We start from the raw sequence: 12,605 nt of genomic DNA on the forward strand, positions 1-12,605 counted from the left end.
CTCCCTCTGACCCTCCCCCCTCTCATGTGCTCTCTCTCTCTCATTCTCTCTGTCTCAGATAAATAAATAAAATCTTTAAAAAAAAACCAAAAAAAACCAAAAAAAACCACTGTATTCAAACTGTGTACATCCCCTCCTTAGTAATCTAAGTTTTTTAAAGGAAATCTTAAACCCATTGCTATAGTCAGAAAATAATCCAAAATGAGTGTAGTTGTAACTTACACAATTTCAGCAAAATCTTCTGATGCCTTAGTATGTTAGCTGTATATAAAACAAAAAAGCCATCAGCAGGTGTGTATTAATTTCCTATTGCTGCTATAACAAATTACAACCAAGTTAGTGGCTTAAAGTAGCACAGGTTTATTATCTTACACTTCTGGAGGTTCTAAGTTCAAAATCAAGGTCCTGCAGAGCTGCAATTCCTTCCAGATGCTCTAGGTGGGTGCTATAGACTGAATGTTTGTATCCTCCCAAAATTTATATGTTAAAATCCTAATCGCAAAGACGATGGTTTTAGGTGGTAGGGCTTAGGGGGTGATTAGGTTATGAGGGTGGAGCCCTCCTGAATGGGATTAGTGCCCTTATGAAAGAGACCCCAGAGACCTCTCCGACTCCTTCTGCCCTGTGGGGACACAAGGGCCATCAGTGAACCAGGAAGCAGGTCCTCACCAGACACCAAACCTGCTGGTACCTTGATCTTGGACTTTCCAGCCTTCAAAACTGTGAGAAATAAATGTTTATTGTTTAAGCCACCCAGTCTATGGTATTTTTGTTATAGCAGCCCAGAGGGACTAAGATGGAGAATTGCCTTACCTTCACCGGTTTCCAGAAGCAGCTCACATTCCTTGGCTTTAGTCTTTGGCCAGCAATCCTGTCACTCCTGCCTTAGCTTCAGTCATCACCTCTTTCTCTGACTCTCCTGCCTCCCTTTTCGATTTGTAAGGATCTTTGGGATTACATTGGGCATACTCAGACAATCCAAGTTAGTGTTCCTATCTCAAGTTCAATCACATCTTCAGATACCCTTCTGCCATGTAATGTGACATGTTAAAAGTACTGGGGATCAGAATATGGCCAATTTGGGGGGCCATTATTCTTCCTACCACAGGCTATTCACAAATGTGAACCTATGAATGGTTCACATCTCTGGTGTCTAGATAGGAGCCTTTTTTTGTTTTTGTGGGGGAATATTTAGAGGACAGTGAAAAGTAAGATACATATAAAAATTTTTTTAGAGACTGCCAACAAACACTAAAGGTTAAGTCGGCCTTCAGTGGTAGGCACTTCCCCAAATATTTTTTACAATAAATGAATGCATGAGAAGACTAGAAATTCTGACCATAAAATTTTAGTTATCTGGAACCTCAAGGAATAAGTTTTCTAGAGAGTTAATCCCTTAAGAGTAAAAAAAAACAAAAACAAAAATTAACTGACATCTGTGGGAACATTTTTCATATTTATCCTACTGTCATAGCCCCCCTTTAATTTGTGTTACCATAGAAATACATCATATGGGTAAAAATTGAAAATAAAAAAACTTAAAAGAGATTTACTCCTACCACTCCCCACTCTTTCCCTAGTCCTATTCCTCATAGGCAACCACTTCTAATGACTTCTGTTCTTTAGCTATTCTGCATGTTGCTCCCAAACTTCCAACTAGTATGTTTATCTTTCATTTTTTAATTTATCAACTTTAGACATTGACTGCTGACTTCTTGCTAGGCTTTCTCTCACCTGTGCCACCCTTACCTCCTCACCCCACCCTGCACCCTGAGTTCTTACCCTGTTCTCAGTTTCTCACTCATTCAGTTCGGAAACAGCACTACACGCTTAGATTTACACTTCTTATTCTGTTAGTAGTGGAATGGGTCTCTGAACACACTTCCAACTTTATTCTTTTTTGAAATAATGAGGCCACTGTCTCTTGGTTTCTCTTTTTGTGATATAAGAATATTTGCAGTCCCACCCTGTCTTCCATTTCTCCCTCCCCACTTCCGGGGGCTTACAACTGCACCTTTACTGTCCAGTCCACAGTATTCTCTCTGAGATGTACAGATCTGTTCTGAAGCATTACTAAGATCAGTCTATGGAATGATTCTGAACATTGAAGACCAATAATCAGTATATATTTAATTCTGTAAATATTGTTCACGGCAGATACCTTAGAATTGCATTTCCTTTTCTTTTGGTTCAGTGTTATGATAGAGTGCTGAAAGGAAAATGTTCCTACAGTCAAATTTGATGGGAAAAGCTCTCTCTCTCCTCTTTTTCTCCCTCCCCCCAACCCCAGCCCAGTTACATATACCAAATCTTCAAGATTTTCTCACTTTTCAGTCATTTCATCTATTCTATCCCTTCTCACTTCCTTCTAAAGATCTCCCTCTCATTCTAATCTGGACTAGTTACCCTCTGGGGCTTCTGAGTAATTATCATTCTGAGATTTCACTCCCTCCACTGCTTTCCTATGTTACATTTACTACATTCAGTATCACGTTTCTCCCCTTTCTTGATTTACCTCCTCATTTTGCTAGAGGTAACATTTCTGAGTCATCAGATATCTGAACGTTTCTGTATTTCTCCTATATATTTATTTGACAGTTTGGCAGTAAATAACATCCACTTTAAATTGCTTTTTTCCAGGATTTCAAGTGAGCTATGCCATTGATGCCAGTCTGTTTCCTGGAGCCTTATTGGTGACCCATTTTTCTTTCTGAAGGCTTTTAGCATCTTTTGTTCTTGAAGTTGTAAAGTTTAATAATCATCTAAGTATGGATGTTATTCATTCATTATAAGATTGAAGTGCTTACAGTGTTAATATAAGACCTTCTACACCCCCTCCTCTTAACTCTCTGATCTCATCCCATTCTGCCACCCCCTTGCTCACCTTGCTCCAGCCACACTGGCTCCTCTTTCCTTGAACATGCCTCAGGGTCGTTGCATTGGCCATTCCTTTTGGTGGAATGCTCTTCCCTCAGATATCTCATGGCCACTTCCTTACCTCCTCAGGTCTTTTGTTCAAATGCCGCTTCCTGAAATGTCATCCTTTTCTAACTACTCCATGTAAAATTGTAATCCGCCTCCCTGCCCCCACCATCTGAGCTCTTCTAATCCTGTTATTGTGATTTAATTTTCTTCATAAACCTATTACTAAGTAAAAAAAAATATATATGCAAACTGTGATGTTGTAAAGATATATTTGGTCTTTGTTACTGCATCCAGGCCAGAGCTCCTAAAACCCTTGTAACTTCTTAAATGATAAGAGAGATAGGACCATCTTTTGTTACAATATTTGCTTTTTGTTAATATGAAAGGAGCAACGTTTGTTATTTCTCAGCCACACCTTAGTATATTTTAATGAGGTGGCTTATGGAAAGCCTCTAAGGATGTCAGGGGAACCAACCTTGTGATTACAGTGTTGGAGCTTTCAGCACCCCTCCCCTGTGCCTCCCCCTTCAGAGAGATTGAGTTAAATTACCAATGGCTAATGTTTTAATCAGTTATGCCTACTTGATGAATCCTCCATAAAAAACCCTAACTGAAGGGATTTGGAGGGCTTCCAGGTTGGTGAGGAGGTGCTGGGAGGGTGGCATGCCTGGAAAGGGCACAGCAAGTCTGCACCCCTTTTCCCATACTTTGTTTTATGCATTCCATCTGGCTATTCCTGAATTGTATCTTTTTATAATAAATCAGTAATCTAATAAGTAAATTCTTTTCCTGAGTTCTCAGAGCCATTCTAGCAAATTGTTGAACCCAAGGACGGGGGTTGTGGGAACCCTTAATTTATGGCAGGTCAGTCAGAAGTACCAGAGGCGTAGATTTCCAATTGGCATCTGAAGGGCAGCCTTGTAGGACTTAGCCCTTAACCTGTGGGATCTGACACTAACTCCAGGTGAATAGTGTCAGAATTGAGTTAAATTGTTGGACATGCAGTCAGTGTTTTCAGAGAATTGGAGGGAGGATTGTCTGGTGAGGAAAAAATACAGAAACATACATATGTGTGTGTGTGTATTTATGTGTGTATATGTATGTGTTTACGTACACATACATTGTCCTTTGGTGTGTATATACTTAATATTAGCTTTCTAGGACTACCATAAATTACCACAGACTGAGTGGCTTAAATCACAGAAGTTTATTTTCTCACAGTTCTGGAGGTTAGAAGTCTGAGACCAAGGTCCCCAGGGTTGTTTTCTTCAGGCCTCTCTGGTTGGCTGGTAGATATCTATCATTTCCCTGTGTCTTCATGGGGTCTTCCCTCTGTAACTCTGGGTCCAAATTTCCTTTTCTTATAAAGACACCAGTTATATTAGAGTAGGGCCTACCTCATTTTAACTTAATTACCTCTTTAAAGATCCTATTTTCCAAATACCATCAGATTCTGGAATACTGGGGGTTAGGACTTCAGCAAATGAGTTTGTGGGAGAGGGGGACACAATTTAGCTCATGACAAACTTACTGTCAATATTATTATTATTTTTTATATTCTGTCTCCCCCAGCCAGAATGTTAGCTTCATGAAGGCAAGGAGTTTGTTGTTGTTCTATTTTAGTATATGCCTAACATTTAGAACAATGCCCAGCAACATAATAGATGCTCAATAAATAATAAATAGTGTTCTAGCCTCTTCATGAGTTCTTTCATCTTGAACACTCCTTTTATCCCTGGAAAATTCTCTCATTATTTCACTGATTTAGTGTCCCCCCACTTCCTGTTCTCTATATTACCTTTCCAGTATTCCTGTTAATTGAAATTTGGACCTACTTGACTGATCTTACTTGTCTCATTTTTAGTCAGTATGTTGTTCTACTTTTTTGGATGATTTCTTCAACTTTAACTTCTAAACTTCTACAGAATATTATTTATTTTGTTAAACATATATTTAACTCCTATGAGCCCTTTTCTTGGTCCTGTTTCATGGCATTCTGTTATTTTATGGGTGCTATATCTTTGCTGATCTTTTTGCATTTAATTATGTCTCTTGTTTTCTGAATTTTCTGTTTTCTTCCTAGGCCATTTTTTTGTTTATTTTGTTCTTACTCTTACACATTGCTTAAGCATTTCTCGCCCAAAATTATCTGGCAATCCTTGGTTGTACATTTTTATTTAATGGGACAATAAAAAATAGGTTTATTTTAGGGGTGGGATTTTTTGCCCAGTGATGTCACTTTATGATGAGCTGGTAATTACTCTGGAGGCTCCCTTCAAGGTAGAATGTGGAGGTCATTGGTTTTGGGGGGCAAATACTGACAGTGGCTGACCTAGGTCTCCCCAAATAATTTATTCAACTTTCTTAGATAAAAACCTTCCAAACTTTTTACCTGGCTGCCTGACTTGCCATATATGGGAGTATGGAATCCATGGTTTCTTATATATGCTCTGAATTAATATCCTTGTTTTCACTTTTTACTCCCATCACATTATATCTGGCATTTCCAGTTCCCAAACTTCTCTGTATTTCCCCAAATTATGCCCTCTGTGGCTACTGTCCTCACCATGAGAGGCTCTCTCCACTCTCTTGATCTGCTGCTACTCCTCTGTCTGAATATCATCTTTCAGAAACGTGTTGAAATCTGTTATTAGTTAATAATTCTATCCTATTTATTGTTTTCAGTTTTAGTACTTGAAAATATATGTATATATTTTTCACCTTATGTTTCAGGGTGTCTAAGGATGTTTGAGGAAAGAAAACTTTGTTATCAGTTTGTTGTCTTGAATTAGGATTCTTTAATCCTTTAATAATTGGACTTAGGGAATAGAATTTGAACTTACTTTGATGATGTGTATCTTCATTATAAATCTCCGTTATTGGCATGTAGTCTAGGTTGTTAAAATACAGATGTGAGACATGGGGCTCTCTGTATACTTAAATCCGGTAGAGGTTTTAGAACATGGATTCTTAACAACAACAACAACAGAAAAAACCTCGAGTAGTAATTGCTCAGGGGTTATCACCACAGCAGCAGGACTAAAACTTCTCTATTTTCTCTCTCATTGATTACCTTATCTCCCACTCCACTATTATTATCAAGGCTTTCTTTCTATCATGAACTTCTATTTATCTTAAAACATCCTGGTTCCCTGTTCACGCTCCCATGTTGTTTCAGATGAAGTGCTGGGACCCCATCTTTTCTGAAGCTAACTCCTCCATTAGCTGTCTGAAGCCCTAGGTCTGTTCTGCTGGATCTGCATTTATACATATGTTCAAGTCTTCCCCTAAAAAAAAATAAAAAACCAAGCCAAAACAGACAAAAAACACCTTTCTTTCCATCTTTTCCCAAAGCTGCACTTTCATCGGGTGAAGCCTTTGTTATTTCCTTTCTGAGTTTTGTCTCCCTTTAAATAAAGGTATTCTCTTAGTGTCTGTCTTTAGTCCACTTATTTTCTTGCTCTTTTCTGGGGAAATCCTATTTACTCCCATGACTTGAGCTGTCACTGAACCTTAACTCCTTTCCTGAAGTTCAGATGTTTTCTTCCTACCAACTCAGTACCACTCAGTATATTCAAAGACAAACCCATTAATCATGTTCTACCCCCATCCTCCTATCCTTAAAAAACAAAACAAAGAACCAGCCAAACATATTCTCTGTTTTTCCCATGTTGATTGATCTGATTATCATTTTTTGAGTCATCCAGGGGCACATTAGAAAGAAATAGTTGTAAGGCTAGAAAACATCCAGAGTTATTGCAGCCTAAGTCACAGTAAGTTAGTTTCAAGTATAAGTTTCCTTGCCCTCTGCCCTCATAGTTTCCTTTTCCTGCGTCTAACCAAACTTCTCCATTTTCCTGATTACACACAGGTCTGCAATTAAGGCCTTACGCCCTGGAGGGTTACTTGTGTACTCTACATGCACACTTTCCAAGGCAGAAAATCAAGATGTCATCAGTGAAATTTTAAACTCCTACACGAACATCATGCCTGTGGACATTAAGGAAATGGCAAGGACTTGCTCCCAAGACTTCACATTTGCTCCCACTGGCCAGGAATGTGGACTTTTGGTAATTCCAGATAAGGGCAAAGCCTGGGGCCCAATGTATGTAGCCAAATTGAAGAAATCATGGACTATGTGAAATTGGTGATACACATTTTGTAAGCCACGTCAGTGTATTATTATATTTATTTTCCTGGGCTCTCTAGGTGTTAACATTTAAATAATTATGCAGTCATTTTCCTTGGGTCTGTTTGGAATCCTATTTTACTTAATACTTGGCATCTCAGAATCTAGGCTTGAGAATTTTCCAGGTGTATTTTTTTCCTAGAAATATATCTATAGCACTGGTTTCAGGTATTGCAGATGGTGTTTGTTCTGTGTAATAAATCTGCTGTCTTTTAGTTGGCATTTTGTAGTTAAATTAATCAGAATATATGGTTTTATGCATAATATGTTTCGGAATGCATTCTATCCACGTGGTGGTGTTTTGAACCTTTAAAAATGCACATTTGGCTGGGCCTTTTATAATTTTTTTCCTTATCAAATATACATATTCTTTCAGAGTCCCACCCCCCACCTTTTTCCATAAGAACTGATTAGTATTCTGAGACTAACTTCTTAAGCGGCACTATTTCTAGTTCTAGAAAATAGGTTTCTTATTTGCCACATTGTTTTCCACTAAGGACTATCTTCTGTTTACAGCAAAGGTCAGTGACTCTATTGACACTAGCTTTATTTCTCCACTTTTTTTTGTATTCACACATACAAACTGAAAGGGTAAATTATGTTGAAATGCTGTTAGAACAGCAGATTCACATGCACAGTTTGACTTTCGACATTCGGCTTGCGAATAATGGAGTCTATCCAGCAGGCTATAAAACAAGTACTTGAAACAAAACCAGAATGATTAATAACTGCAATAACAACTATATTTGGAGAGTTTTGTTACATAATTGCAGTTATAATGAGCACTACAGAATCTGATTATCTTACAGTTGCAATCTGGAGGAGCTTCTTATTTCACTCCGTTATGAAATGTTATATGAGAGTATGATGTCATGTATTAATGCACAAGAGGGAGATGCCTAATGAGAGTGGATTATACTATTACCAAAACCCAATACCATTTACTACGTGGCTCTCCCTGTTTACATATATCCTGGGAATATTGGGTACATTACTGTATATGTACTTAGGGTTTTAGCTTCAGGTTTGGATCATGTGAAGTTTTCTCTAGAAATTGCTTCACTTAGAGTCCAAAGGTACTTTTCCAACTATTAAGAAAAATTACGCAGCATACTTCAAAAGATAATAATCTATTTGGAAATTAACTTTAAGAAAAATAAACTGACTATAGAAATAGGAAATTCTGCTGAAGCTGAATCCTTTTGAATTTGTTTACTATATTCTGCATATTTAAACCAGAGACTCTTTTCTCCCGAACTGTTTTTTTTTTTTTTTTTTTTCAACAAGCATATATAACCAGTTTCTTACAGCTAGGAAAGAAAAAACTGGATCTCTTGGACTCAATGAAATATACCGGATTAATACAGAAAATTAAAGATAATGGAAAATATATTTATTTATTTAAGTTTTTATTTGTTGGTTTGTTTCTTTCAATTTACAACCTTGTCTTCGGGGCGCCTGGGTGGTTCAGTTGGTTGGGCGTCTGCCTTTGGCTCTGGTCATGATCCCAGGGTCCTGGGATTGAGCCCCGCATCAGGCTCCCTGCTCGGCGGGGAGTCTGCTTCTCCTTCTCCCTCTGATCCTTCTCCCGGCTTGTGCTCTCTCTCTCTGTCTGAAATAAATAAATAAAATCTTTAAAAAAATAAAAAAATAAAACCTTGTCTTCACAGGGCACCTGGGTAATAACCCAGATGGTTAAGCGACTGCCTTCAGCTCAGGTCATGATCCCAGGGTCCTGGGATCGAGCCCCACGTCGGGCCCCCTGCTCAGTGGGAACCTGCTTCTCCCTCTCCTCCCCGCTCTGCTCTCTTCTCCCTATCTCTTTCTCTGTCTCTCAAATAAATAAATAAAATCTTGAAAAAAAAAAACCCAAAAAACCTTGTCTTCAGATACTGTAGGTTAAAAAGTGCATTTATTCTGTGTAGGTTAATCACAAAGTAAATTTTCACAGTGTCCTTGTTGAATGTCATTATTTTTCCAACATGCTGCCATGAAGCCTAATCTGAATACTCAGTGTGCCATTGGATTTGACCTTCCTATGATTACTGAAAAATGCAAATATAGCTTACTTTATTATTAACATTTATTATAATGAAACAGCTCGCCTTTATGGAGCATTAAATATTTGATTAAGTTCTTTATATGTATGTTATCTTTTCTGATCTTTAAAACAACTTGAGTATTATGACCACCTTTTGTGAATGAGAAAGCCTAGCTCAGTGCTGTTTGTAGCTTGCCAAGGCTACAGTGGTAGGTAAAGAGTGGGGCCAAAGGCCAGGCCCTTCTCCCTATACTATGCTGTCTCACAAGATAGAGATTATAGGAACCCCCAAGATTACCAGCTGGCCCTCCCTTATTCTCCATCACTCGGGTTCTCACTTATGTGCAGTTCTTCAGTCACAGAGCATCAAAGGGTTAACCAGTATTTGAGGGGAAAAACCGCAGTATTTCAGGGTGTGTTCTGAACCACTCCTTGTGATTGCAGTACTCGGAGCTCTCCCCTGCAGGTGCTCTGTGCCTCTCTTCCCTTTGCAGATGCTACACTGAAGAACGGAAGTTTGGAACAGCCTCGCAGTGTCAGGTGAAAAGCAAGGAGTAACTGATACTACTTTCTGTGGCACTGAGTTTCTTTCAAAATAGCTTTATAAAAACTTAGCTTGCTTTCCAACACATTAACTTCTCTCTGCCTTCAGCACACTGAATAGCCACTAGTTTCAGAAATAGACTGTGAATAAATGCAATGCATTTAAGTGGTTTATACTGAATTTTTAAAGCATTTGATATTATCTGTGAGTTGAAATCAAGGTGGCCTACAGAACTTCACCCTATTATATGGATCCATATAGCCTCATATGCAAGATCGCATGTTACTCCCTTAGAAGTATTGTGAAAAATATCCTTTATACAATGTGAGTAGGTGTAAAATAATAGGTACCAGAACACTTGCTACATGACTAAATAAAGTAATCACAAATCTAATAGGCCCTCATCCAAGAAGGCTTTATACATGGAAGATAAGCATCAGATGATCTGCATAGGCTGATGCAACTCGTCTGGAATACAAAGAGAACATTGGAACCAATAGCAACAGTTTTATTAGATGCAAAAAAGTCCTTTGATGCAGTTGAATGGGACAACTTGTATTATGTGTTAGGTATATTTGACTTTGGGGACAAATATGACATATAGCACAACCCATTTATATGGTTCAAATCAATGGTTTACAATCTCCCTTTCCTTGCCTTATTGCTGCACTGGGGAGTAAGTAAGGATGGTACCCATTACTGATGTTACTTTTCAGGCTGACATTGGAGTTATAATATCATCCAGATCCCATGGGTATCTGAAGGATATTCAGGTGAAGGTTCACAAATTAACTAATGTCTGCTGATAACCTACTACTTGTGCTGAAAGCCCTAACCAGCATCTGTCCTGAAAACATTAAAAGTAATGTCAGTATTTGGAATGGCTTCAGGCTGCAAAGTCAGTGGGAGAGAATCAGAAATACTATCTTAACAGAATAGTTTCTATTAATATTACTTACTGTGTGACATTTAAAATAAAATGAAAATTTAACAAGAATTGATTTGGGATTCTTATTAGGGAATGATTAAACAATAGAATAAAAAAACAAAAAAAAATTGACCTGTAATTCAATGCTCAGATTTCTAAAAAAATAGGTTTCACTAAATCTAAGGAGGAAGAAAGCCTGGTAAAGCATATACCTCTTTGAAATTTAATTAGCGCAATCAAATATTAACTCCTACCTTTCTGTAACTTTTCACAAATGAAGAAAGTAATTTCCTTAGTCATGTGAGATCATATAGTTATGTTGAAACTGGGTGAAAGCATATGCTACCTTAGAAAAAGGACTTTTTGCCTCACTGGAAGCTATTTGATGGCATGTGTCATGACTCAATTAAGCTTGCTATGGCTTGTCAAAAGGGATTTTCTGCTGCATATTGCTATGGAAGAGCCTATTACACACAAATAACTGTACAACCTAGCAGAATCAACAGAGACTAAAAAAACACATAGCCTATTGAAAAATAAGAAGCAGGACCCAGTTTCTTCCTAGTTCTTAAAAACAAAAGTACAATTGCAGGTATTAACAAGAATGGACAAAGTTAAGAGGGATTAGCACTGGTGATAGAAAAGGGGACTGAGCTTATTCCAGCTTATAATGACTAAGGTATAGAGAGAAAGATTATTCATCTACTCATCCAAACAAGGTATTAACCTTTCCAAAACAGTAAACCTTTTTCTCCTGGCATTACATTAATCACTGGGGTGAGGGATGGAGAAATGAGAAGACCAAGGAACCAGTGCTGACTCATGAACTGTTGTTAGTAGGGATGGATTAGTGTGGGCTTGTAGTTCATAACTGTAACTTTTAAGAAAAAGGAAAAGGGGGGGTGCCTGGGTGGCTCAGTCGTTGCACGTCTGCCTTCAGTTCAGGTCATGATCCCAGGGTTCTGGGATCGAGCCCTGCATCGGGCTCTCTGCTCCGCGGGAAGCCTGCTTCTCCCACTCCCCCTGCTTGTGTTCCCTCTCTCTCTGTGTCTCTCTCTGTCAAATAAATAAAATCTTTAAAAAAAAATTAAAAAGAAAAAGGAAAAGGGGACATGGTGGTGGCAATCAGCTCTAATGCTCCGGGAAATTGTTCTATATGATACAGCCATGAATAGCCAACTAGCTATACCACATTTCTACAAATAGATATCCTTCTTGACTTGATTATAAAAAAAAAAAAAACTTTAAGTCCTAAATTATTAACAAATGTGTTTAATAAACAGAGCAGACATACACAACCTGTGTTCTTCAATTAAAAAAAGATTGCTTTTGTCATATATTCTGCCATAGATAATCTCTATTAAATATTCTATATGAAGCTATAGCTGTGCCCATAGACACATTATTTTCAACTACATACTTAGCCTGACCATTCGGAGTTAACAGGTTCCTTTCTCACCCCACAGTATTGAGTTGGCTGAAGCAAGTTGACGGAGTTTCACAAGAGGTGATTATGAACCAGGAGAATGGTTCAGAAGCGGTTTAAGTGGGATCTGGAATATCACTCTGGGGTAGGGTCTAGATTGAGTCAGTCAAGCATGCTTGCAAGCAAAGGACACTACAGTAGGCCTAAAGGATTGTAGGATACACTGTCAGGAAGCACATCAGTTTATGTGTTCATCTATCTGGTCACACCCTCTGCATTCACTGAGGGCTTTAGTGTCTAGCTCATATTTTCTCCATTGGAACTCCTGGCAAAGGCTGGATTCAACACCTTTATGGAAAGCCCATCCAATATCCTACCTTCTGATTCTTTTACTGCCTCTCTCTCAATGGCTTTTGTCTTCATTGTCTTCAGTATCTTACATTCTTGGGCATTTCCTAGAACTTGGCGTTAGCTAGAGGCACACTTTCCAATGGAGCTTTCTACATGATGGCAATGTTTTAGCTGCCCTGTGCAATATGGACAATGTGGTGG

The 12,605-nt window shown here is 38.3% G+C and overlaps 1 protein-coding gene across 2 annotated transcripts in view; it reads left to right on the forward strand.

Annotated features, from left to right (window-relative positions):
* The window catches only part of NSUN3 (NOP2/Sun RNA methyltransferase 3), a 53,213-nt gene extending 44,687 nt beyond the window's left edge, over positions 1 to 8,526 (forward strand). The window contains exon 8 of one of the 2 annotated variants that reach the window (XR_004681124.1): positions 6,797 to 6,879. Coding sequence is in view for 1 of the 2 variants with exons in the window: in XM_035015178.1 (XP_034871069.1) it covers positions 6,797 to 7,067 (271 nt within the window). In the remaining variant the exon portion in view is untranslated. Of the gene's footprint in view, positions 1 to 6,796 lie in introns of both variants that reach the window. The other variant, XM_035015178.1, reaches the window with a different exon arrangement.
* The last annotated feature ends 4,079 nt before the right edge of the window (positions 8,527 to 12,605 follow it).

The sequence above is a fragment of the Mirounga leonina genome, unplaced genomic scaffold (assembly GCF_011800145.1).
Source record: "Mirounga leonina isolate KUSES-001 unplaced genomic scaffold, KU_Mleo_1.0 Mir_169, whole genome shotgun sequence".
NCBI lineage: Eukaryota > Metazoa > Chordata > Mammalia > Carnivora > Phocidae > Mirounga > Mirounga leonina.